Source organism: Toxorhynchites rutilus, chromosome 2 (assembly GCF_029784135.1).
Source record: "Toxorhynchites rutilus septentrionalis strain SRP chromosome 2, ASM2978413v1, whole genome shotgun sequence".
NCBI classification, from domain to species: domain Eukaryota; kingdom Metazoa; phylum Arthropoda; class Insecta; order Diptera; family Culicidae; genus Toxorhynchites; species Toxorhynchites rutilus.
This window is the reverse complement of record NC_073745.1, coordinates 222,844,649-222,871,704: the sequence shown is the minus strand read 5'-3', so window position 1 is coordinate 222,871,704 and position 27,056 is coordinate 222,844,649. Positions and strand designations below refer to the sequence as shown.

At 34.8% G+C, this 27,056-nt stretch overlaps 3 protein-coding genes across 5 annotated transcripts in view; 2 read left to right on the top strand and 1 right to left on the bottom strand.

The window, feature by feature from the left end:
- Positions 1-27,056, top strand: part of LOC129768173 (phosphatase and actin regulator 4-like) — a 424,364-nt gene that overhangs the window by 338,043 nt on the left and 59,265 nt on the right. The window lies entirely within an intron of this gene.
- The window catches only part of LOC129768177 (uncharacterized), a 110,460-nt gene that overhangs the window by 69,229 nt on the left and 14,175 nt on the right, over positions 1-27,056 (top strand). The window lies entirely within an intron of this gene.
- Positions 21,627-27,056, bottom strand: part of LOC129768176 (uncharacterized) — a 77,166-nt gene continuing 71,736 nt past the window's right edge. Inside the window, exons 3-4 of one of the 2 annotated variants that reach the window (XM_055769643.1) lie at positions 23,800-23,975; positions 21,627-22,174 (exon numbers count right to left, since the gene is read on the bottom strand). In XM_055769643.1, coding sequence (XP_055625618.1) covers positions 23,815-23,975 — 161 coding nt within the window. In that variant the 3' untranslated portion in view covers positions 21,627-22,174; positions 23,800-23,814. The remainder of the gene's footprint in view (positions 22,175-23,799; positions 23,976-27,056) is intronic. The other variant, XM_055769644.1, reaches the window with a different exon arrangement.

Genomic DNA, 27,056 nt, shown 5'->3' with positions numbered 1-27,056 from the left:
TGGTCGATGGGCAATGTTTCAATGATCCCTAATGCGTAATATATCGCACCCAGTTCAGCGACATACACGGAACAAGGATCTTTGAGTTTGAAAGAGGCACTGGAATTTTCATTGAAGATGCCGAAGCCAGTGGACCCGTTTATGCATGAACCGTCAGTAAAGAACATTTTATCAGATCTAACTTTCCCATAATCTGCCGAAAATATCTCCGGAATGTAATCGGAGCGTAGATGATCTGGGATTCCATGGATCTTTTGTCGCATGGACAGATCAAAATTGACAGAGGAATTGCAAAAGTATGGGAAGCAAACTTGGTTGGAGATGCCCGGTGAAGGGTGCACTTCATGGGTAAGGTACTCATGGTATAGAGACATAAAACTTGACTGAGGAGTCAGTTGGAGTAGATTTTCGAAGTTATCAATCACCAATGAATTCATGATCTTGCAACGGATGAGAAATCTGTAGGATAATTCTGTGAACCGAAGAGTAAGCGGGGGTACTCCTGCCAAAACTTCGAGACTCATCGTATGTGTCGAATGCAAACACCCCATGGCTATACGCAAGCAACGATATTGTATTCTCTCCAGCTTGAGAATATGAATCCTGGCAGCTGATCGGAAGCAAAAATTGCCATATTCTAACACTGATAATATCGTTGTTTTGTATAACTGAATGAGGTCTCCTGGATGGGCACCCCACCATGTTCCGGTTATTGTTTGGAGAAAATTGATTCTTTGCTGGCATTTCTGTTTCAAATACGCAATGTGTATTCCCCAGGTACATTTAGAGTCAAAATATACTCCAAGGTATTTGAAAAACATCGAGTGCTTGATCGTTTTGCCGGATAGGTGAAGCTGGAATTGGGCGGGTTCGTGCTTCCTAGAAAAAAGGACCATTTCAGTTTTCTCCGTAGAGAATTCGATACCCAGCTTGAGAGCCCACGTGAACAGGTTGTTCAGGGTATCTTGCAAGGAATTTTGCAGAACGGCGGGATTAGTACCCGTGATGGAAATAACTCCATCGTCTGCAAGTTGTCTCAACGTGCAATCTCTAGTTAGACAATCATCTATATCATTGACGTAAAAACTGTACAAGAGGGGGCTTAGGCAGAGTATTTTTGTTTCGAATGAAAGTGTGTATTCCGTTTGGGTTAGATGGAATATGAGTTTTCCACAGCAATTGGGAATTTTTTGACTCTAGCGTAACTTTTGAAAAGGGCGTATCGATTTGAGTAAGAGAAATCTTTGATAATTTATATCTCAAAAACTATGAGTCGTACCGAAATAGTGTCTTAGAAAAAGTTATAGAGTATTGATGGTTGAATATGAAAAAAATGTACACTGAGAAAAAAAATTAGTACTCTTTTTTTTATTTACAAAATAAAAATTCAATTTGCAATATCCAAAATACATATTTTTAAATATTTATTTTTAATTTTTTCATACAAAATAGAAGTCATGCAAAAAATTTCAAAAATGGGCCCAAGATGGTAAAACTATTTTTGACGAACTTTGTTGAACATCGAATTTTTAGGAATTTTCGAAACTTCGAATTTTTGTATGTTAATTATCATTTTTAGCCACAAATTTTGAATCCTGATGTGACTTTAAACAAAAAAGGTTATTATCTCCTTCTAAATGTAGCCATTCTCGAAATATTTGAAAAAATATTTCTGATTTATTGTCTTTTTTATAGTAAATAATCCCTTTTAATATGTTTGTCGTGTTATACCATCATGTTCATGAAATTTTATGAATTTGATTATAGTTTCCAACAACTTTTCCAAATACATCATCATGGTTCATTTTTTGATTCAAGCGTAACGTTTGAAAAGGGCGTATCGATTTGAGTAAGAGAAATCTTTGATAATTTATATCTCAAAAAATATGGGTCGTACCGAAATATTGTGTTAAAAAGAATTATAGAGTATTGTTGACTTAATTTGAAAAAAATATACACTGAGAAGAAAAATTAGTACTCTTTTTTTTATTTACAAAATAAAATTTTAATTTGCGATATCAAAAAATATGTATTTTTTTATATTTTTTTCAATTTTTTCATATAAAATAGAAGTCATGTAGAAAATTTAAAAAATGGGCTCAAGATGGTGAAACTATTTTTGACAAAATTTGTGGAACATCGAATTTTTAGGAATTTTCGAAACTTCGAATTTTTGTATGTTAGCAATCATTCTTAGCCACAAATTATGAATTCTGATGTGATTTAAAACAAAAAAGGTTATTATCAATCTCTTTCTAAATGCAACCATTCTCGAGATATTTAAAAAATATTTTTAATTATAAAATAATTTCTAATTATATAAATAATCTTTTTTATAGTAAATAATCTCTTTTAATATGTTTGTCGTGTTACACCGTCATGTTCATGAAATTTTATGAATTTTCTTATAATTTCCAGCAATTTTTTTGATTGATTGAAGTTTGTATTAAGATAAAAAAGATTTTTTAGTTTCGCTACGTTTTGTATTAACCCACATGTCTTCGAATGTTTCGTAACTCCTAAACATATGTCTTTACCATAACGATGTATTTGGAAAATTTGTTGGAAATTATAAGCGAATTCATAAAATCTCATGAACATGATGGTATAACACGACAAACATATTTAAAGGGCCTATTTACTATTAAAAAGACAATAAATCACAAATATTTTTTCAAATATCTCGAGAATGGCTACATTTAGTAGGAGATTGATAATAACCATTTTTGTTTTAAATCACATCAGGATTCATAATTTGTGGCTAAAAATGATTGCTAACATACAAAAATTCGAAGTTTCGAAAATTCCTAAAAATTGAATGTTCCACAAATTTCGTCAAAAATAGTTTTACCATTTTGGGCCCATTTTTTTAATTTTCTACATGACTTCTATTTTATATGAAAAAATTGAAAAAAATATAAAAAATACATATTTTTTGATATCGCCAATTAAAATTTTATTTTGTAAATAAAAAAAAAGAACTAATTTTTCTTCTCAGTGTATATTTTTTTCAAATTAAGCCAACAATACTCTATAACTCTTTCTAACACACTATTTCGGTACGACCCATATTTTTTAGATATAAATTATCAAAGATTTCTCTTACTAAAATCGATACTACCTTTTCAAAAGTTACACTTGAGTCAAAAAATTAACCATAATGATGTATTCAGAAAAGTTGTTGGAAATTATAAGCGAATTCATAAAATTTCATGAACATGACGGTATAACACGACAAACATATTAAAAGGGATTATTTACTATAAAATAAAACAATAAATTAGAAATATTTTTTTGAATATCTCGAAAATAGTTGCATTTAGAAGGAGATTGATAATAACCATTTTTGTTTTAAATCACATCAGGATTCATAATTTGTGATTAAAAATGACTGCTAACATACAAAAACTCGAAGTTTCGAAAATTCCTAAAAATTCGATGTTCCACAAAGTTCGTCAAAAATAGTTTTACCATCTTGGGCCCATTGTTTGAATTTTCTGCATGACTTCTATTTTGTATGAAAAAATTTTAAAAAAATTTTAAAATATGTATTTTGGATATTGCAAATTGAATTTTTATTTTGTAAATAAAAAAAGAGTACTAATTTTTTTTCTCAGTGTAAATTTTTTTCATATTCAACCATCAATACTCTATAACTCTTTCTAAGACACTATTTCGGTACGACTCATAGTTTTTGAGATATAAATTATCAAAGATTTCTCTTACTCAAATCGATACGCCCTTTTCAAAAGTTACGCTTGAGTCAAAAAATTCCCAATTGCTGCGAAAAACTCATATTTCCTCCAACCCAAACGGAATACACACTTTCATTGGAATCAAAAATACAAGTTTTTAAAATCTGCATTTTTAGGACGATTTCATTTGGAATTGCTCGTTTGTATAATGTTTACTAGTTTACTAGAATACTATTCACCCGAAACACATTTACCATAATGTAACATCTACACAAATGAAGAAGGATAATTTGAAAAAAACAGAATGTAGTTTTTGTAAAAAATTATTAATAATGAATAACAAGTAACAAATAATAATATCAATCAAAAAAAAATTATAGTTGAAAATAGTATAATAAATAGAAAGCATAAATGTCTCGGAAATGTCAAGAGAATTGACAAGATGTAATGTTTTACAAACATTTTTCCTTCTGTAAACAAGAGTTGCGCCAGAAATTTGGAAAATTTGCGCCATCTCATCAATTTGGGGTTTTCAAATTTCAAATATCAAAATTTAAAGAAGCAAGATACAATATCGATATATTTTAGTGATTTTCGAAAGTATGTAACTTCGTGTTGAACGAGGACCTGAAAATTAAATTTACATTATTTTAAAGCTGCAAGTTTGTTGTTTTGTGATCTCCAAGTAACATAACTGATGTGTAAATTAATGTATATGTGCAATAGACGAAAATATCAAAGAAAACATTTTTTTGCTGTTTTTTTTATTCGTAACGTTTGTGGATGATATACAATATTTTTGAACCAATTCGATAACGAACCCAATTAGTTCAAGTACTTATTGCATTATTTTAGAAATTACAGTAGATTTTCTGAAATAACTGTTTTTATTCTATTTTAATTTATAAAATTTATAAAAAAAATCAAACAAATTTAGTGTCGAGAATTTAGAATAATTCGACCTTGTGCAGAATTTCATCAAGTGTGTGTCCATTTCTGGGCGATAAATATTTTGTGAAATGTTGTTAATCAAAGAGGAAGGGGTAATTGTTATTCAATCAACGATATATATGTAGTAGAGTGTAGTAGAGTGCCAATGGATGTATGGGAAAAAAGTGACCCTCGAATTTTCAAAGCGAACTTGATTAAAAATGTTGATTCCCACGAAAAACTAACCTATGCAAAATATCAGCTCAATCGGACTTCATTTACTAGTGTCGCACAACGGTCAGTTTAATTTTTTTTGAAAACCGAAAAATCACTCGAAAAATCATTTCTAAGACATTTGGCATCAAAAAACTTTTTTTGAAAACCCCGATTTCCTTTACTCCTCCTGGGTGATTTTTCAATTTGCGAAAAACTAAAATTTTGAGATCTGCGACAATAGTAAATGAAGTCCGTATGAGCCAATATTTTGCACAGAGTATTTTATCGGGCAAATCAACATTTCGCAGCAAGTTTCAGAATGAAAAATCGAGATAATTATTTTTATTGGCACTTAAAACCATACGTTTCGTCTCGCAGAGTGTCGATTTTTTCCAAAAGATCTTTTTCGAGATGACACTAGATCTCGACGTTTCATGCAATTTGAAGACATTTGGCATCAAATTTTTTTTTCGAAAACCCCGATTTCCTTTACTCCCCCCTCGGGTGATTTTTCGGTTTTCAAAAAACTCAAACTTTTAACGTTGTGCGACACTAGTAAATGAAGTCCGATTGAGCTGATCTTTTGCATAGTGTAGGGATTTGTGGGAATCAACCTTTTTAATCAAGTTCGCTTTGAAAATTCTAGATGGCCATTTTCATTGGCACTCTAATATGTAGAAAAAAGTCTCACTGAAATGTCCCATCAAGAAAACGAAAGCTAAATGATTGGATTAATTGTGTTCGTTATGGATTTGGCTACAACAATATTGTCTTCGTCCAAAAATGTCTCTGAAACACAGGAAAACACCTTTTTTTCCCGACATTTTACCAATTGCACAACCCATATAATAGGAAAAATAAATAACGAAGAATATTACGAAACTAGGAACTTATAACATGTAGTTTTTATTTCATCTCTAGGTACTCATTACACACGAAGACGCTGTGTGTCAAAAATTTCTTAAAGAAATAACGAAGTTGAAAGGTGCTCCTCTAATTTTATATAAGGGTATATGTTTTCTTCAATTTCCAATGTTGATGGTTCTTCAGAAAAAGCATCGTCATTCAGAGCCTCACTACCATTAGGTATTATAGCTTTACACAGAAATTCCATTATTCGTCGTAAAAATTGTCACTTTCCAGTTTAGATTTTTTAGATTCACGATTTTTTTATTTTTGTTTTAAGTATTCTAAATTGATTTTTGGCTGAAAGAAGAACCATATAAAATACTAAAATCGAAGATGTAGAACCGGCGTCGAAAGCTTCCATAAAATATTACAGAAATGATCGAATTTGAGTTGCCGTAGTCTGTTTGAGATTTTGGTGTAAGATCTTTGTTGTATTTTAATTTTTTTAAACATTGATTTTTTTTCTTTGTCGAAGATTACGCTTCAATCAGACAGGAAGGTGACAACATATGACCTTTTCAGATACACCTTCGTTGAAAAGTCATCTAAGCTAAAATAGGTGATATTACAATGAAAAATACCTTCACTAGCCTTCCAAGCGGATGGACCATGAAAAATTTTGAAAGGCTGAAAAATGGTTCACACATAACATTAATTTACTGTTGGAAGAGTTAGAAAGTATATTTTACCTGATCTTTTATTAGACATGGCTTTTATCCAGTAAAGAATAGTCATCAATTTTCTCAGTAAAGCACTCCATTTCCGGTCCCAAATCTGGTCCCATTTTGGGGGCCGTAAATTCTCCCTTCCAGATTAATTCCTTCCTCCGCCTACGAGAGACGAGCACAAGGAACAAAGAGTACTTACCGCTATAAGCACTATTTCCTAATGGCCACCACCAAAAACCACCATCCCCATTTGGTGCCATTTGGCGGCAGAACCCCTCAACCCCGGCAGAGCCATTACCGGCCATGATTGATGCCACGGACAATTGAAATAACGCGCCATAAATAAATAAGTGTAACAGTTCCGCTGCATCGCGCACAGGATGTGTGCGCGCTCGCGTTGTGTGGGCGAGACGTTGTGATGTATGTAATGTTCGCACCGAAGCGGCTAGAGGAATTCACTCCTGGCGTCACACACTTAGACCGCTGCGACACAGCAGAAGTATACAATTCGCCACTAAAATGTGACAGCCTGCCACCCCAGTCGCGCTTTGTTGTGTTTGCCAAACATAATTAATCATTACCAACTCGACGGCGACGGGTTTTCATTTGCGAAGCGCTTCGGATCTTGGGAGTCTTGCCTTGATCTTGACTCATGAACAACGTCGCAGATGGGGCGCGTCACGCCCGGGAAAGATAATCACATATTTTCTGGGATTTAGGCGGACTAGTTTTGGTCTTAGCCTATTTTCGGTGAAATGAATTTCGGTTAAATTCATTATCTTCGTCTGAAAGAGGAAGGCTATCAACAGATAATTTCGCTTGAGATGGTCGTTTGATTGAGTACTAGCCCTAGAGCACCCCACCCATACTTGTTGCTTCCATCCGCGCGTGGTCAATAAGACGGGGCGAGATTATATTAAATAGATGAAGTGGAGACGGGAACCATATCAATCACTATTTTCACAATGTGTCAGCGACTAGTGCCGTCAGCGTCGAGAAGTCGATGCTGAATTCATGGCTTGGTGGAAAGTTGTGATTATCTACAGGAGGGTGATGGAATGCGAGCAGCTGTCAGCTGCTACTCAATGACCATTAATGAAAATTAAGAAAATTAGGCACCGAAAGGTGTGCCGATGGCAGATTGTAAGATAAATTAATGTTGTGTGTTATTTTGTGAGAATCTTTAGATTTGTGTTATTGCAGATATTGAGCGAATTTATACCAAATTAGTAAACGAATTAATATGAAAACTCAAGACTAAAGATACATTAAAAACACAAAGACTTTTTTTAGAGATGAAACGGATATCCGGTAGCTATCCGGTATCCGGCCGTATACCGGATGTTAGAAAAAAAAATTTCTCATTATCACAAGATAATTCATAGTAAAACAGCTCATTAACATAATCATACATAATTGAAAATAAAGTTTGATAATAGAAATGCTCTGAAAATCTCAGAAGGTTCATCGCAAGATATTTTATATGCTGTAATAAGATTTTCTGCTGGGCTGTTTCCGTTTCAAGAACTTGAAACTCGGGCCCAAAAAGGTTGAAATTTGGTACTTTGAATCTTCTCATAAGTAATCAAAACGACTTCCCAATCCTGTGTTTAAAGGTGCTCTCATGTGTGGTAAGTTCGATCTGCAGTTTCATCCTATTCCGAATTCTTTTTTTATGCAGCAACATGCGAAATTACCTTGGATATACAGGACAGTCCAAAAACTTGTATTTTTTGTCATTTCTTCAAATGTCTAAAGAAGTCTAATGCACTGCTTCCATGTCATCCCTGAAGACCGTTTTATGTTTTCTGATCTTGAATGAAAATAATTGATTAATACTCTTTGCTTATTAAAATTGGTATTTATTTTTACCCGACCAGTATTAAAATTATTTCAAGATATCCACAACAAGCATTACATTGTAATAGAAAATCCTTAACAGAAAAAAAACTGTTCATAATTTTTTGCACAAAACTTGATACTTGATAAGCATATCCATTCAAACGAAAAATTTAATCATCGTTCATTATTTTCATGTAAAAATGTGGTTATTTGTCTCTAAAATGTATTCCTTTATTTGCTTCATGCACACATGATGTTTTCCCCGTTCCCTATTCGCAAGTATAGAGTCTAATATCCGGCTTTCCGGCCTCAAAGCTTGCCGGATATCCGGTATCCGGTATCCGGCCAAACTGCTATCTGTTTCATCTCTAACTTTTTTTTTTATTTCAAGATATATATTTAAAAAAAACATGTAGCTCTGTTTTGTCTCAGAACTACCATGCGTCTCCATAAGTTAAATATAATTAAATTGGTCACATGCAACCGCATGGTACTTTTGAAGCAAAACAGGGGCTAATATTTGAAAAAAAAATACAGGTTGGACTCGATTATATATATACAGTGATGCTTCTGAATCCGGACACTTCTTCATCACATTCAATACCATTGCCGAAACCATGACATTGTTTGCATGTTGAATTAATGTGACTGATAGTTGCTATTGTGTCAATTTAGTTTAGTGTCATACATATTACACCTAGCTGTTAACAAAAAAAATGTCAAAAATCAAAAATCAATGTGAATTTCACAAATCCATCCGGAATAAAAAGCAGATTCAGAAAGTGCCTTAGTATGGAGCAAAGATTTTCGATCCGGGAAACCGCAAAACTATTTGCTATACAGGACGGGGTCGACTATATGACTTTGGAACTTTGTAACTTTGTCTGTAGCGCTGTCTCACATAAATAGAAATTTAACCCTCTTCCTGTTGACCGATTGATCTGAAATTTGGAACACACCTTCATCTCTGCAGTCATTATAATACTGCGTATTTCATGATCTTGAAAATCAAAAACAGCGGATTTCATATTTTCTCTAAACCCCATCAATATGGGTATCAAACGAAAGGGCTCGACTAGTAGAATACAGTTACACTACAGAATGGCGGATTACATATTTTCTCAGAACCCCATCAATATGGATATGAAATGAAAGGGATTGACTAGTAGAACACAGTTGTTTATGAAAAATGCAAATCCAAAATGGCCGCCACCACAAGATTGTGCCATATATATTTTTTTCACAACCCCATCAATATGGGTATCAAATGAAAGGCCTTGCAGGGTGGCCACCCATTCGGGAAAAGCGGGAAATGCGGGAAAAAGTCGGGAATCAAAATCCATCGGGAAAAATGTGGGAAAATTTCGGGAATTTCTTCAAGAAGTCAGGATTTTTTTGACACTCTAAAATGTTACTGTATGTAATGTAGCGCGTTACTACCGTGGTTACAGCGTGGATCCGTCTTTTTCAAAATCCAGTTCTGTTGAAGAATGTAATTCAATGTTCCATGGATGACCCAGCAGTAAACTGGAAAATATTTAAGGATTTTACTAGCGAGGTTCAGGAACTTACCTCAAATTCGATAGCAGCGGACTCCATATGGTTAATAATTTCACTTCCAAGGAAGGGCTGAGAAAAACCTAATGGAATTTGGATGACAGATAAAATAATGAATGAGTATAGACAATTGTGTTCAACATCTTCTGCTAAAATTATATTATCTGCATATAAAAAAAATGACCAAAGATTGGACAATTTCTGGATGGAACCTATCGCTCAGTCGAAGAAGGAGCTTCTAAATTTGACCTTATTTGTGAAGAAAGTTCTGATTCTATCGCATGGAGATGCATCAGGCGAGAGATTATCAACGGAATGTTCTTGATGATAAACCAAACCGAGGAAAGTCCTACGGCACAGAGAGTCGTGTATATGTACGATGCAATCACAAATGCAGATGAAGCTACTGGTGTGATAACTCAATGCTCACTCAAGATACGCGGAGTTCCTTAAAAGCGAAGCATACTGAAGAAGACGAGAGAGAAATCGCTGCAAAACGAAAGTAGGAAGCAGAAAAAGAAGTGAAGGAATTTGAGGCTAAAAAATGAAAATGTTGGCGGACGTCCAGAGAGATGCAGCCTTGATGGACGAGAAAATTAAAATACTCAAAAAGTGTTGAAAGCTGAAATGAATTTGCAACAACGCTCAAATATAATACGATCAATTCACATTCTTTTCTCTTCGGTTTTCTTAAGGCATTCAAAAGAAACATTCGTATCTTTGGAAAATAGAAGTTGATAGTTGGAATTGGATCTATATTACCGGTCTAAACAAGTCCTTGAAATAAATCAAAGCTCTGGTTTAGAAATGGGATGCAGTTTAAAGGAAAAGGAGTCAGAATCAGGAGACGAAAAATATGTGTATAAAAAACAAATAAAACAATTTGTTTTACTCAATTCTGTACAACATTCGATTATATACAGTGAAAAAAAATCGGATACTGTATATAATCGAGTCCGCCCTTTATGATGAAAACAAGAAAATTGTCTTGAATTTTTAATACGTTATGTGAAACACGTAATTTGTAATTATTCAGAACAATTTTATCAAAGAATCAATTGGAGCAGATAAGGAATTTTAAATTAACGAGGGAAATTGAGTTGTGAGGGGAGAAATGACGTAATCCCAATTAAAAATCATATATTTGGTTTATTTTAAGAAAATGGAAGTTTGAATTGCAACCACAATTTGTACCAAGTACCAATAACACTGGCGAAGGTTGGAACAGCGGACGAGCAATTCCTACGGGAATATTACCGGCATCTATTGACAGCGTAACAGATTTTGTACATCAACCCATTTCCATGAACCGTCCTTGGTCTCTCTGAAATCCTTTCGCATCCGGCGCGTGTCACTGGTAGTAAGAGGGTTCACTCCTACGCATATGGCCCATTAGCTTCAGTAATCAAAAACTTACAGCTTTAGACGAAAAGTTTGACAGTCTGGAAGTGACAACAAGCGGACACTGAATCAAAATGAGTTGTTGAATGTTGAGTAGGGCTATTTTCGGAGTTTCCTCGACCAATTAGAAATCATCGATGAAGTTTTGCGAATAAATTATTTCGAAAACAATAGATTACTAACTATAAATAGACCGATATCAGCTTGGGGATACTTCGCGTTAAATTTAACCGACTACATAACTTTAGCAACGCCGCCTAATATATTCAGAGGCATGCTCATTTTGCAATCCTTCCTCCTCGGAACCGAAGGAATCTGGCTGCGTTATTGTTCGAGAAATGGAGAATTGCGATTTTTTTATAAGATTGTCTCGTCTCAGATATTGATTTTCGGCGTCTTAAAGGTTTGCTCGACATAATTTCGAGGCAGATTAACGCCGCGGAAGAAATATCCAAACAGTGTTCCGGAAATAAGGATAAAACGCACATGGCATGAAATGGACCAGACGTGATTTGTGTAAACTAATCAATAATTCCAGTTCTATCTGAAGGGTCATACAAAGCTTCACTTTGTTTGAAAAACGTTTTATATCCGTCTTTTTCAACACGATGTAATTCAGTTTTGGTCTAAAGAAATTTCTTGCAATATTTCACATAACTGAACGCACAGTAAGTCAAGAGTTTTAAAAGAGGCGTTCGACTGGAGGTGTTAAATTGAAGCCGAGCATTTGCTTTTTTCACTCGTAAAGTCTGGCCACAAGCTAATCACTCGGGAGAAATTGGGTCACGTTCGTTTTGATTCGCTTGAGAATATGGGGTTTTTCCCATTCCATTTTTTTGTTGGCGAAAATTACTTTTTGACACCTCTCGAAATAAATCTCTCTGAGAAGATGAAACAATAAAAATAGCGACGCCTTTTGAATTTACAATGAATCTACCATTCGCTCAAGATCTTCTCATGATTACTTTCCTTTATGTTCCCAGCTAATGGATACCTTCCTCATTATTCAACACGGTCCATTGGCCCGCTTTTGCCATGCAGACGGCAGAGTTCCAGGGTTCTCTAGATAAAAAAGTTCTATTTCTCAAATTCGTAATCAAAAAGGGTACGACGGGGCGGAAACATGAATGTACCCATCCTTCGGAGAGGATATTCGAATGTGACACGCAATACTTACTATAAACGTCGGCACAGCAGCAGAAGCGTAATACACTCCCTCCTCTCTCGATATGTGGTCCAAGGTGATGCTCTCCTTGAGAATAAAATTTAATCCCTTCACCTCTTCCCCCGTTCTGGCACTGGAATGTCAATGTTTTGCGCAAAATACATTCCGCTTCGCATCGAACACAAAGTGACAAAATTAATCACTTCTCGCAGAATCACATTCGCACATCTACGAGATGATTGCCGCATTTTGCGCTTAGAAGATACACAGACAAAAAAGAACCCGTGAACCCGTGCGCGTACATTTAGTTCTCGTGAAACGGCGCGAAAATTTATGAGACGTAGTGAACCGTTTACAACCCGTGACGGCGCTATTAGACGAAGTGTTCGAACAGGCGCCCCGGGCGTAAATGGGCTTCAGAGTGACCGAGGACGATTTAGAAAAGAAAACGGTTTGATTTGTTTGATTCTTTCGAAGATATCACCATACTCTAAAATCAAATGGATCATTTTGTTGTGATAAAAAACCATAGCAATTTACGATAAAACAGAGCGTTTTTAAGTGGAATCTGTAAATGTAAATAAGCAAGTAAATGAAAATAAATGAAAGCATCAACTTATGGTCCTATTATGGCACTAGTTCAGCACCTCTAATACCAAGTAGCAGTATATCAGCCTTTACAAAAATTGGCATTAAGGAAAGCTCTATACGCGTATTTAGTGCTCTCATATAAAGCATGAGACAATAGAGCAATTCCAAATGAAATCGTTGAAATCGTTGTATTTTCCACTGAAATTGGGATTTTTTTTTACTCAAGTGTAACTTTTGAAAAGGGCGTATCGATTTTAGTAAGAGAAATCTTCGACAATTTATATCTCAAAAATTATGAGTCGTACCGAAGTAGTGTCTTAGAAAGAGTTAAAGAGTATTGATTAGGGTACCAATGAAAATGGTCATCTCGGGTTTCAAAAAGTTACCCCATAAAAAATGTTCACCATCTAGAAAAAACACCCTATTCCAAATATCAGCTCAATCGGACTTAAGAGAGAGTGGAGCAAAGCAATCAAAGTTTGAGTTTTTTTGAAAATCGAAAAATCACACAAGGGGGGGGGGGTTGAGTAAAGGAAATCGGGGTTTTGGAAAAAAAATTTTGGATGCCAAATGTCTTGAAATTGCATGAAACGTCGAGATCTTGTGTTATCTCGAAAAAAAAAATTTATCAAAAATCGACACTCTGGGACTCATTTTTTTCGGCATGCGAAACGAAAAGTATGGTTAAGGGTGATAATAAAAATAATTATCTCGATTTTCCATTCGGAACTTGGTACGAAATGTTGATTTGCACAATAATATACCAAAAATTTTATGCAAAATATTAGCTCATTCGGACTTCATTTACTGGTGGCACAAACGTTAAAATTTGATTTTTTTTGAAAATCGTAAAAACACCGAAAATCATCGATGTTTTAAAAAAAAAAGTTTGATGCCAAATGTCTTAAAATTGCATTATTCGTCGAAATTTACGGTTATCTGGAAAAATTTTTTTTTGTCAAAAAACATGTTTTTCTAGCGCTTGGTCGTTTTTTCGTTTGAAAAATTGATTTTTGAAAAAAAAATTTTTTTTGAGATAACTGCAAATCTCAACGTGCCATGCAATTTTAAGACTTTTGGCGTCAATTTTTTTTAAACCCCGATTTCCGCTGATTTTTCGATTTTCAAAAAATTCTAATTTTAACGTCTGCGACACCAGTAAATGAAGTCCGAATGAGCTAATATTTTGCATAGGGTATATTATTGTGCAAATCAACATTTCGTAGCATGTTCCGAATAAAAAACCGAGATAACTATTTATATTGGCACCCTAAATCATACATTTCGTTTCGCCTGCCGAAAGTCCCAGAGTGTCGATTTTTGACAAAAAAATTTTTTCGAGATGACACTAGATCTCGACGTTTCATGCAATTTTAAGACATTTGGCATCAAAATTTTTTTTTCGAAAACCCCAATTTCCTTTACTCCCCCCTGGGTGATTTTTCGATTTTCAAAAAACTCAAACTTTGACCGCTTTGCGCCACTCTTCCTTAAGTTCCATTGAGCTGATATTTGGCATAGGGTGATTTTTCGAGGTTGTGAACATTTTGTATAGGGTAACTTTTTGAAATTTGAGGGTCGTTTTTTTCCCATACATTCATTGGCACCCTAGTATTGATGTTAGAATGTGAAAAAATATACACTGAAAAAAAATACTACTGATTTTTTTATTTACAAAGAAAAACTTCAATAACTCGGATTTTCAACAACATCGAAGTCGTACAGTAGTCTTTCTAAAACACTACAAAAACCCAGTTTGTGGTACCTTTTTAACACTACGTCCGTCAACGCATCTTCCACAGAATGCTTTGCCCATTTTGACGACATGTATTGTATGAATGCTTTATTTAAAGTGATAATTAGACAGATATATTTTTTTCATTAAGGGAGTATTCTAGTCTAGAAATTTGACAAAAATCTATTTCTTTTTCTTTCATATTTAGTTTAGGCATTCAAGAATATACTCTAGAAAGGACTTATCGAAAATCCTATTATTTACCGGGTTAGAGCCATTTTAGTGATGTGGTATCTAACCTGTTACGGCCATAGCAATAGACTTCAAACGCGTTTTTCTCGGAACTAGTTTTTTTAAAACTGGCGTACACGATATCTCAAGTTCTACTGAACCGATTAATGTCGAAATTATATTCATACAATCTGCAGGCATCTCTCTATCGCATGAACCTCTAAAAAATAATATTTTTAAAATTTTATTATTTTTAAAAAATCGGGGAACGTAAGAAAAAACATTTTATACCGCATTTTGTTTTTCAAACGGCCGTCATTTTACCAAAAAAAAATTTTTTTGACTTGTCCAAGGTTCATGCGATAGCGACATCCTTACTGATTCAGAATCTGTTCATTTTTTTTTGTTTCAGATAACCAGAAGGGCTGGAATCGTGTACGCCATGGCACAACTTTTTTTTTAACCCTCTCACTATTAAAACTATTAAAATTATGAATATTTTTTCTCCGTTCAATTTTTGTTTTGTTGTTAATATATAGATGAACAAATAATGATATAATGGATAGTAAAAGTATTCTTTGTATTATTTTTACCGAGCTCGAAAAAACGTCCGAAATTCGTGTCTCTACACTAGAATACTCCCTGAAGTGAAAGTATGTACCTATTTCAATTATAATATAACGTTTCATTATTTAGGAAGGTGAAAAGACACGAAAAGAAACTCCGGCTGTTGATTGGTTGATTGACCCTAAAAGTACCCATTTAGGAACAAAAGTAATTTTTTTTTGTTTTTCTAAAAAATAAATCAACGATACTGAAATGACAAAATTGTTTTCTAATTATCTACTTTTATTTAATATTGACTGAAATACCGAAAAGTTTGAAAAAACTTTTAAAATTTGAACGCTTACAGCCATTTTCTTGACGAGTGTGTATACAAATACAGAATTGAAAAACATCGTCAAAACGTTAAGTCTTCATATTATTATAATTTTTTTTTTGAGACCCCTTTCAAGTTTAATTATAGTACAAAAGAGTGTATTCTACACACAATTCTGTATGAAGCACTTCAAACTTTATTCCGAGATAAATCTTTATCGAAATATTAATTTTTTTTTCTATTTGTATATGACTATTAGGCTTGGGTAAAACAAATGCAGTTTTTTCACCATTTCATCCAATATTTTATCCAACAATACAAGTTGGCGATGATCAAAAATCAGCAGAATAGTTTTCTTGCGGCGAAAAAAAAATCCTGAACGAAAATTGATTTGATCATTGTTTCATATTAGAATGATGATTTATGGTGGAAAAGTGAGAAATTTATCAGAAAATTTACTTAAAAACTTACTTATAGAAAAATGATCAGGTTAGGGTCAAAACTACGTGTTTTATATCTTCATATAACGTCAAGGAACACTCATTATTCCTCCAAAGTTTTAGTTCAAATTGCTCTCGTTTACGGGAACGTCTATTCGACGTGTAAATCAAATCGCTGTGCAACACAAAGAAGCTTGGGAAACATGTGTCTCGAATTCGTGCAGAACAAGTGCAGGAGAAACAAGAAGCACATGCAGCAGATGGGGATATATTCAAATTCAAATTGGCAATATTCAATTTCAAACTGTTGAACTATTGATCATAGTGAACTGTTTCTGTATCGTTTGGGTTCATGCATGTGATATGCCAATATTGTATTGGGTTGAAATTTCATTTGAAGAAATCTGGTTTGTGTTGTGCAGGTGGCAAAGTCAATCAACAAAATCATTGCGTTGATTTTTCTACGGCAACTTATCACAATCAAGACATTTAAAAAAACTGCCAACAAATACAACGGTTGCTTTCAAATGACTTCATGCAGTGCTAATATTTCGGGAGGAAACATGTTTCGGAATATTCAAATCAAAAAATCATTTCTTGATGAAAAGAAGTCAGCTAGTTTGATTTTTTTCTCATGTTCATGAAATCGACATGACGTTACTATGGAGTGTAAGTTTAGTAAATAACGTATTTTTCAGATTAAAAAATATTTAAAAGTTAAGAAATGCGTTTAGATTTCAATTTTGCGTAAATTTGTCTAACAGTTTTACTTTTGGTTATATAATAAAGCACAATATGCTTATTTGATACGACAGATGAATGTATGAGGGTGCATTTTCAAAAAATGCAATCCATTCGTCAATGAACGATTCAGTCTCTCACATATTTCCCCATGTTCCCGCTTGCTTAGTTGTATCGACCGACGAAGTATAGCGAGCAATTGTTTGGACGTTAAAATTTTACTGCTATTGCCACAGATATTATTTTTAGGCAGTAATATTATTCGCAAGAGCTCTTGAGCGAGTGTTACGCCATGGGCAGAGGAAAAGGAATTTCGGTAAATATTTTTATTCACCGGTGTCAGTCACGAACTCACTCACGATTATGGCACAATTACGTTTCAACGTCACGAATGATTATGGCAGACTGTGCCATGCGTGAAGGTCATCGAATAAGATTTTGAAAATATACAAATGCGTAGCTAGCTCGGGTTGAACTGAGAAATTAAATTAATTTTACATCTTCCGCTATGTAATTGTGTAGTGATATGGTGGTATCAACTTTCCATCTTCAATTAATGGAAACATCAGATGATATGTCGCTTCTCCGTTGGAGTCCACAGCAGGGGAATCTGGTTACACGCTCCATCCTGAAATGAACAAAAATTGAGGTAAAACCCTCTTCTAACATTCCCAACTACTTTCATCCCCGTATGTATGTGTGTGTCGTAAACATGCATGTATAAATGCGCAGAAAAAGCAAATATTTTCCGCTTTCTACTCGAGCAACCCACCACCTCAGAAGAAGAAAGGCAGGATATTTGGTACTTTCTATTTGCGAAATTCTTTAAGTGTGCAGACAGCATGAGGAAGCGGGGGGATATCGGCGAACGACACATGTCTTGGGGATGGTGTTTGGGATTTGAGAGTGAAATGTTGAGATAGGACACGTGTTTTTTTTTTCTTTCTCGTGTGTATTCATACCTCAGAACCTGCTGCTGGTTGTTTCTGCCGGTTTCGCCGTGGGCGGTGAATGTTAATGTTACTGTCAGAACAATCAGCAACGAAGGCGCTTCCCCTTCTTCTCCATCCTATGTACTCACGCTCTTCACAGCGTTTGTGCGGTTTTTGGCCAAATCATTTGCATCAACGGACATTATACCAGAGCAGTGTTTGTGATGTTTTTTTTCTGCAAGTGTATTGTTCAAAGGATTTGCTACGCTTTTGCATTGTGTTTTATAAAAGCTTGCATTTTTTTGGGATGAAGAAAATCGTTCGGCTAGCGAAATGGAATTTTAGCAGTGGAGTCAAACTTTTCCGATGCGTAATAAATAACCCTTACCAGGCTAAAATAATGAAAACATTTTGTAATGATAACATCATTGGAATTTTTCGACATCTAAGAACCGAGACGTATAAGCCATTCATTCAGGATCGGAATAGATTAATGTTGTCACAAAATTCCCAACGAATGCGACTGTGACCTTGATCCGACAAACATAAATGTCTCGTGAGTTTCAACAACAACAAAGACGCAATAAAACTAAAAACATCGGAAGCAAGCGCCAACCATTCTGCGTCTGGCTTGCGTGATTCGAGATGGCCCAATGGCGGTAATGTGGATTATGGAAGGAAAATTTGTGTGACCACAAAAAAACAGAAACCTTGTGTGTGTCCCTTTTTCATTACCGGCGACCGGCGGATGATAAACAGTACACGTGCGATGTTTTTGTTGATTAGATCCCAGCTCCACTGCTGGGTTTCTTGCGATTGGCGAACAAAAAGGTTGATTATATGTATCAACCTTTTTTGGCACTTTATAAACACGAAAGTTCGTTGTTGGTTGTTGCGCTTCATTTATTCAGTGGGGGCGGCTCACTTTGGATGATCGCAATTTTCTAGCTTGGGGTTGAAAACCAAAACAAACAGTTTACTTTCTACGAGGTTAGTTGATTACATTTTGAGTCTTGGTAACACGGAGTAATTTTTTGGATCAATTTGAATATTGTATTAGAAAGAGTGACACTTTTAACCTTTCAAACAATTATTTCATGAGATTTATTGAGATTGATATTGATATTGAGATATTGAAATGAGATATAGATTATTAGATATATTCTTATTTTTTCGAGCGCGATTTGTATTGTTTACAGTCACCCAAAAATATTATCTAACCGAAAAAGAAGACATTAACTCGAGATTTGTCATGATCTCAGATGGAGATGAACGAGGACAGTGTATTGCAAGAACTTTTGAACGAAGACAACAACAACTCGCCGATCAGATGAATGTGACTCATGAAGCCATCTCCATACATTCGAAAGCCATGGGAAAGATCCAGAAGATCGAAAAATGAGTTTAACATGAGCTGAGCGAAAGACAGCAGGAAAATCGAAAAACTTTATGAAAAAAAAAATTTATCGAATTCTGACTTGCGATGAAAAATGGATTTATTTGGAGAATCCTACGCCCGAATGATCTCGGGTAAGTCTAGGGGAACTATTAACATCGCTACTGAAGACAAAGCTCTGTGTTTGTGTTTTTGTGTTTTTCTTTTCTACTTTTGATCAGTACTTCCGATTGTGCGTCTTACGTGCACCTCTTCTACGTTTATTGTGACCCGGGCGTGCCTCTGGTAATATGTGGAAAAGAAAGAAGCTAATACTCATTTTATAAATCGACTATTTGAGCATCATATAAAATCATATCAAACAAATTCACCCGCTATGAAGTCCCGATTTTAATCATAAAACAAACAGACATACAACAAGCCCATGAAAAAGGTTCTTCCGAAGAGTAGAAATTCAAGGTGTCATATAATATTTATTTCTGGAAAGTTTATTGAAATGCCTCATACTCGTGAATCGGATGAGCAGTTTAAAAGATATAAATTTTCAAAAATGGGTGTATTGGCAAAACAGTCGGTTTTTCCCTAATTTTAAATTATAGTGTACATAATTTAAGGGACGAAATACAAAAAACGTGTCTAACATTTTCTGAAAGAGATTAAATATTTGTTGGAGCAAAACAAAAACTAATTTCGTTCGGTTCATGCTTTTTTTTGACTATTTTTTTATTTTAAATTAAATTAAAATCATAAATTGACATTTTTGTCGACTCGTTCGAATAAGGGCACATAGATAAATTCGTTACTTTGAACCCGCTGGGCTGATTTCTTTTTAGTTACAAATAAAATTTATTTAAGTAAATTTTCTGAGAAAAACATTTTACTTCACTTAAATTATCTTTTTGTTTTGAGTTTATTTTTAAAATAACTTTTTTTTTTGATGTCGTGAGCAAGGAAACTCTGGCTGTTTACACAATTATTGGAAAGCTAAACCTTTTAAACACGAAATGTCAAAATTTCAAGAACATTTGTTTTTTTCGTTTTCGAGATATATTTCCCATTCTATTGCTTATTTTCATATAAATAATTAGTTGTGGAATAAGTTCGTAGCGTAGCTTTTACTTAAATAGTAAGAACAATAATTATATAAATAAGTTAATCGACTATATATTCGCGATTTGTATTGTTTACAGTCACCCAAAAATTTTATCTAACCGAAAAAGAAGACATTAACTCGAGATTTGTCATGACCTCAGATGGAGATGAACGAGGACAGTGTATTGCAAGAACTTTTGAACGAAGACAACAACAACTCGCCGATCAGATGAATGTGACTCATGAAGCCATCTCCATACATTCGAAAGCCATGGGAAAGATCCAGAAGATCGAAAAATGAGTTTAACATGAGCTGAGCGAAAGACAGCAGGAAAATCGAAAAAGTTTATGAAAAAAAAAATTTATCAATCGAATTCTGACTTGCGATGAAAAATGGATTTATTTGGAGAATCCTACGCCCGAATGATCTCGGGTAAGTCTAGGGGAACTATTAACATCGCTACTGAAGACAAAGCTCTGTGTTTGTGTTTTTTTGTTTTTCTTTTCTACTTTTGATCAGTACTTCCGATTGTGCGTCTTACGTGCACCTCTTCTACGTTTATTGTGACCCTGGCGTGCCTCTGGTAATATGTGGAAAAGAAAGAAGCTAATACTCATTTTATAAATCGACTATTTGAGCATCATATAAAATCATATCAAACAAATTCATCCGCTATGAAGTCCCGATTTTAATCATAAAACAAACAGACATACAACAAGCCCATGAAAAAGGTTCTTCCGAAGAGTAGAAATTCAAGGTGTCATATAATATTTATTTCTGGAAAGTTTATTGAAATGCCTCATACTCGTGAATCGGATGAGCAGTTTAAAAGATATAAATTTTCAAAAATGGGTGTATTGGCAAAACAGTCGGTTTTTCCCTAATTTTAAATTATAGTGTACATAATTTAAGGGACGAAATACAAAAAACGTGTCTAACATTTTCTGAAAGAGATTAAATATTTGTTGGAGCAAAACAAAAACTAATTTCGTTCGGTTCATGCTTTTTTTGACTATTTTTTTATTTTAAATTAAATTAAAATCATAAATTGACATTTTTGTCGACTCGTTCGAATAAGGGCACATAGATAAATTCGTTACTTTGAACCCGCTGGGCTGATTTCTTTTTAGTTACAAATAAAATTTATTTAAGTAAATTTTCTGAGAAAAACATTTTACTTCACTTAAATTATCTTTTTGTTTTGAGTTTATTTTTAAAATAACTTTTTTTTTTATGTCGTGAGCAAGGAAACTCTGGCTGTTTACACAATTATTGGAAAGCTAAACCTTTTAAACACGAAATGTCAAAATTTCAAGAACATTTGTTTTTTTCGTTTTCGAGATATATTTCCTATTCTATTGCTTATTTTCATATAAATAATTAGTTGTGGAATAAGTTCGTAGCGTAGCTTTTACTTAAATAGTAAGAACAATAATTATATAAATAAGTTAATCGACTATATATTCGCCGCAGTCCATTTTTTCCGCCAATTCACGACTGGTTTGGCGACCGTTCTCCTTCAAAAGTAATTTGAGACGTTCTCCATCGAATTCAGAAGGGGCATGTCTTCGATGTCAAAGTCGCAACTTTTGAACTTTGCAAATCATTTTCGTGCTATAGACCTTCTCCATACTCGTCGCAAATGCCCCGGGCTGTTTCGGCAGCTTTTTGACCTCGATGAAAAGCAAAGAAGAGCAGCTGTCGAAAATGTTGATTCTTGCCTCCTGGGTAGCCCATTTCTAAGCCTGAAAACTAATGAAAAATTAAATCATTTAAAAATACAATTAACATAGTTTTGTCTAGCAGGAAGGGTTCTATCGAATGGTGTTGAAATCATGGTGACGAGGTCCTAGTATTTCATATGATATTTTGGAATGCTGAAAAATATAACACATCAAAAATCTAGGATGGTATGCATCCAGGTTTTTTTTTACGCGGGGGATACGTATCTCATGAAAAAAACCGTGTTAATTGGGAAATCCGCGTAAAAAAACGCGTTAATACAAAAATCCGAGTAAAAAAACCGCGTTAATTGGAAAATCCGCGTTAATTGAAAATCCACGCAAAAAACCTCGTAAAAACCGCGTAAAAAAACCTGGGTGTATGTATATGTTTTTCTTAATATCAAGTCACATGTTTTATTGATTAGAGCATAATATACTATTTTCTATGTTTTGTTATTTTAGTTGTTTTAGTTTTTTTAGTTTTTCAATATTTTATTTATTTTTCATTTCATGGAATTTACCTTCCTGAAATTTTTATATGTTATATCTGCATTCAGCATTCTAAAAACATCATCTGAAAAGCTAGGGTATCTTTAGTCTTGCGTATCATAAAACCAGAAAACACGAAAAAGTTGTTAGAAAATTTCTTTCTCTGTAGAAGTGCTTATCTTCCAATGTATGGATTATTTGTTGGTTATTATATGAGTTATTCATATATTTTTTCAGAGTTTTAAGAAACCCCGTTTTTGAGAGAATTTAATTTTAATATTAAGTTTTTGTGATTCTAATTTTAAAAAATGTTATATTTTATAACGCAAATTAAAAAAAAACGCTTCCACAAACGGTCAAAACAAAACTACGAGTTAAATTCTAAACGAAAATTATAAGAATAGTCCATACAATTACCAACAAGTCCACCAAACATCGGAAGAAGAGTACTCTTACAGAGAAAAAGTTTTTTTTACAAACAAGTGGTCATTTTATCTGTTTACCCTCAATCAACAGTATGAAAGGAAACATCATGCGAAAGGTTGGCTTCACCTTCTAGTTGGATTTTTTCATCAATATTCACTAACTCTAATCAAACAGCATCAATAAAGCAATATGAGCTATGTTTCTGAGTTCAATTTTGAAAATGAAATGTACGTTATATCGTAGTTTCTCTGTATAACGAATTCTCGAAAATTGTTTGATTTGGCAAGCCGAGTTGTTTTGGTTTGGGTGTCCTTTGGTGTCCTTTGGTGAACGAAAGGCGACCACATTCAAATTTCGATATACGATCATTTCAAGTTTCAAGACACCTCTGTTAATGGTAATCCTCGTCAAAAGTAATAATAAAACGTTGTACGACGGTTTTTACCTTTTCAAGTGATAATACAAATCGATATCGATGAAAATGACATTTTAAATAAAGGTTATGGAATCGTCTGATGGCACTTAAAACCTCAATGTTGCCAATATATAAATAGTTACCCTCGCATATCAGGAAAATTGAACTTTTACTCAATCACATCCCGATTTTCCGATTCATTATGCTTTATTGTAATTAATCGAGACAGAAGATGGGTGTCAAAGCACTTATTACCCTCTCAACCGAACGCAACATCTATCGATGATGATTTGAATGATTGACTGATGATCTACAACCCTCACCTTGATCTGAATCCATCAAACATCACTACTTCGGCTGAGAGATGCACCGACAGCCCTAGCGCCATTGTTTATTGAATCGACCGGAAACATTCGGATTTGTTGCGCTCTTTTTTTGCGACTCCGATTCTGTGTTCTCGCTTTTATAGCGAACGGAACCAGTCGTCGCGTCGGAGGAACTGAAAAAAAAAGATTGTTTAACATTCCCCTACATCATAAAACTGACAGTTGGTCCAAAAAAAATCATTCGAATGAAATTATGAATGAATGGAGCTGAACTGATTCAGAATATTTGGAGCGCGTTCGTTGCAGATGTAAAAGTGGAGGGAAGCAAGACATCTCGCGCGCTGTGTTCCATGTATAAATAATCGCAATTATCATAACAAACAAAACGAAAGTCATAAGTTGATTCCGGCTGATTTGGTTTCGTAGAATATCGCTGAACCGGAACATTCCGCCTTATGTGGAAAATAAATACGAATCAAAGATTAAGTACATCTCAATCAATGTGTGCAGCCATCCAAGTGTGACAAAATCTTTTATGGTGTTATGGCTGAACACAGATGTTGCAACAAAGGGAATTGTTTCGCTGATGGTAACGAGAATTCGAACTATAATGGAGACGCGATGTGCTTCGATGGTTACGTGGAGACGCATGATTTTTTTTTAATCAAAACTGTTGAAACCAGCCGAAAACAATTTGATCACAAATTTGCCACTGGAAATTGCTCATTCCAGCTGCTTTCAATTCAGAGCTTCCAGAGAATGACACAACCTTCGGAGAGTCGACCTTTGGCAGCGCAATGACGCCAATGAACGCAAACAAAACACGAAAACGGATCGTTAACTCCGATAAATTGAATCCGATAACGACCACCTTAACGACGATGCGTCCTCTCTCTCGCCCAGTCGGATAATCATATCCACGTCTGCTCTGTTGCTGTATGTAGGGTGAAAAAAAAACAAATCAAACAGCCAGGCAAAACAAAATCGTGTTGTTACGATCTATCTGACATATCGGAACCGATAGCGTCGGCAGCTGCCTCTGCAAGTGGGAATAGGCTCCGAACACAACACCCTACGTAATGAGCAAGGGGATACGAATTAGACTGACTGACGAATCACTTTCGTCGCGCTCATCGGCATTAAGATCGTTCGAAGATTTTGAATCGGAGGCGAAGGAATTGAAGGAGAAACAAACGGGGTTGTCCTCGATAAATCAAATTTAGAAGGCGTAAGTAATGCGATCGTGGTGGATATTTCCAAGGTGGAAAGAGCGTTGATATTGATCGTGTGTTGGGGCAGGGTCAGCCGTAACCGGCAGCAATCAGTCAACGGGAAAGTACACAGCCCAGGGGATGGGTTTATGGCGCATTCCGTACCAAAAACAAACGACAAAACAAATCACCATTTGATGGAAACGATACATTCGAACTTGAGCGGGTTTGTTCGTGAAATGAGAAATTCGTCTCCGAGGGTAAACAGTTTTATTGACTGTTATCTGATAGGCAACGAAATTACAAAGAGCACAAAAACTGATTGCGTATGTATTTCTAGCCGAACCGTTCATAAAAACATTGCCTCAAATCGCGTCGAAAATAAACTATTTCTGAAATATTCTTAAGTTCAATGTCAATGTAAATTGAATGAATAAATAAATAAAACGACCTAGAAAGCAGCGCCGCGTCGCTTCTGGCAGGGGAGAATCTCGCAATCACACGAGAGTTGCCGGTAGCCGCGGGAAAAGCAAACGAGCAGAAAAAAATGATTTTCCTTCCCAATTTCGTCCGTTCCTTTCTAACATGCTCGTGAGGGCGTGTGTTTGAATAAAACTATTTTTCCACCCCTTTTTCTTAGATTCCCTCTACTGGTGGAGCTTACCGCATGAATTGTATATATTTTCGAGCTTGCGCCCGTTGAAGGTAAAAATAAAATGAAATTGCCATGAGAGACATAAAACGACTGAAATTATAATAATAATAAAAAAGCTGCAGAAATAGTTTTTCTAGCCTTCCTCTCTCTCTTACCCAATAGAGGGGCAGATTTTGGCGGAATCGTACATGCTGCTTCCCAGATGTTCCGGTTTGACCCCCAGACAGATTGGAAAGTTCAGCGTAAGCAATGCTCTAGAGCTAAGTCAGAGGTGAATTGGAATGCCGCCGATGGGTGGAATGTTTATGCAATCATACATAAACATTTGTACCATTTCCATCGGAATAGAATTCTTCTCCTTCTTCTGTGTTCACTTTCCCACCGAAGAGAAAGGATCTATCCACCTTTCTTGATAGCAGGGCACACAAAATGCCGTTCAATTATAATCAGATGTTGTTTCCCCCCTTGGATGGGTATAGCACACTATGAGAGCAATCGTTCCGATGTGTGTAGTTAGAATTTCTGCCCTGATTTAATAGACCTATACTTGATTTCGAGGGGAGAAACATAATGTCAATGAAACTGAAGAAGATGCTGATTTTATGTACTTTGGGTTATGTTTTACGTTAAAACATGGATGAAATTCAATTTAATATTGGAATGAAACAATTTGATTATTTATAACGGTTTAGAAGATTTATGCAAACATGTCGTCAAACCTTATTTTTAATATAGCTGCATTCAATTTCGCATTTAGCTTATGTGTTATAGTGGTATTTTCAAATTTGAAATTTCCGCATTTGACGTTTTATTTATGCTGAATCTTCCAATTCATAGATTCTCATTTACGTCCTAATTATTGAAGAAAAACTTATTGGAGCATGCCGAACTAATTGCTCTAATTTATTTATTCTATGTTGGCACAACTGTTAGTGCTACTTTTCTGCTCCACAACTGTTCAATAGTGTTTATAATGAACGATTCTGAAATCCTCATAAAACTGTTGAGGACTAGAATCGTTCTGGAAAGCGCCTGACATCGAAAACTGAAGAAACCAACGATTAAACCCGAAAACAATTATCGAAAATCATATATTGACGATTTGGGAGATATTCTTTTTGTACGTTCCTAACAACCCAATTTCATCCATATTTGAATCCATATTCTCTCCTAATGAGGAATTTCATACCAAAAAATTGATTTCTGGAAGTTTTGATTTGATAACTTATTTTGAAATGCTACGCAAACCTAAAAGAGTAATCCTATTTTTGGTTCATGCACACATACAGTTTCTTCCAGTTTCATATTCGTAAATAAAAAACCGAATATCCGGCATCGAAGCTTGCTGGATATCCGGTATCCGTAATATAGAAATTGAATCTATTGTA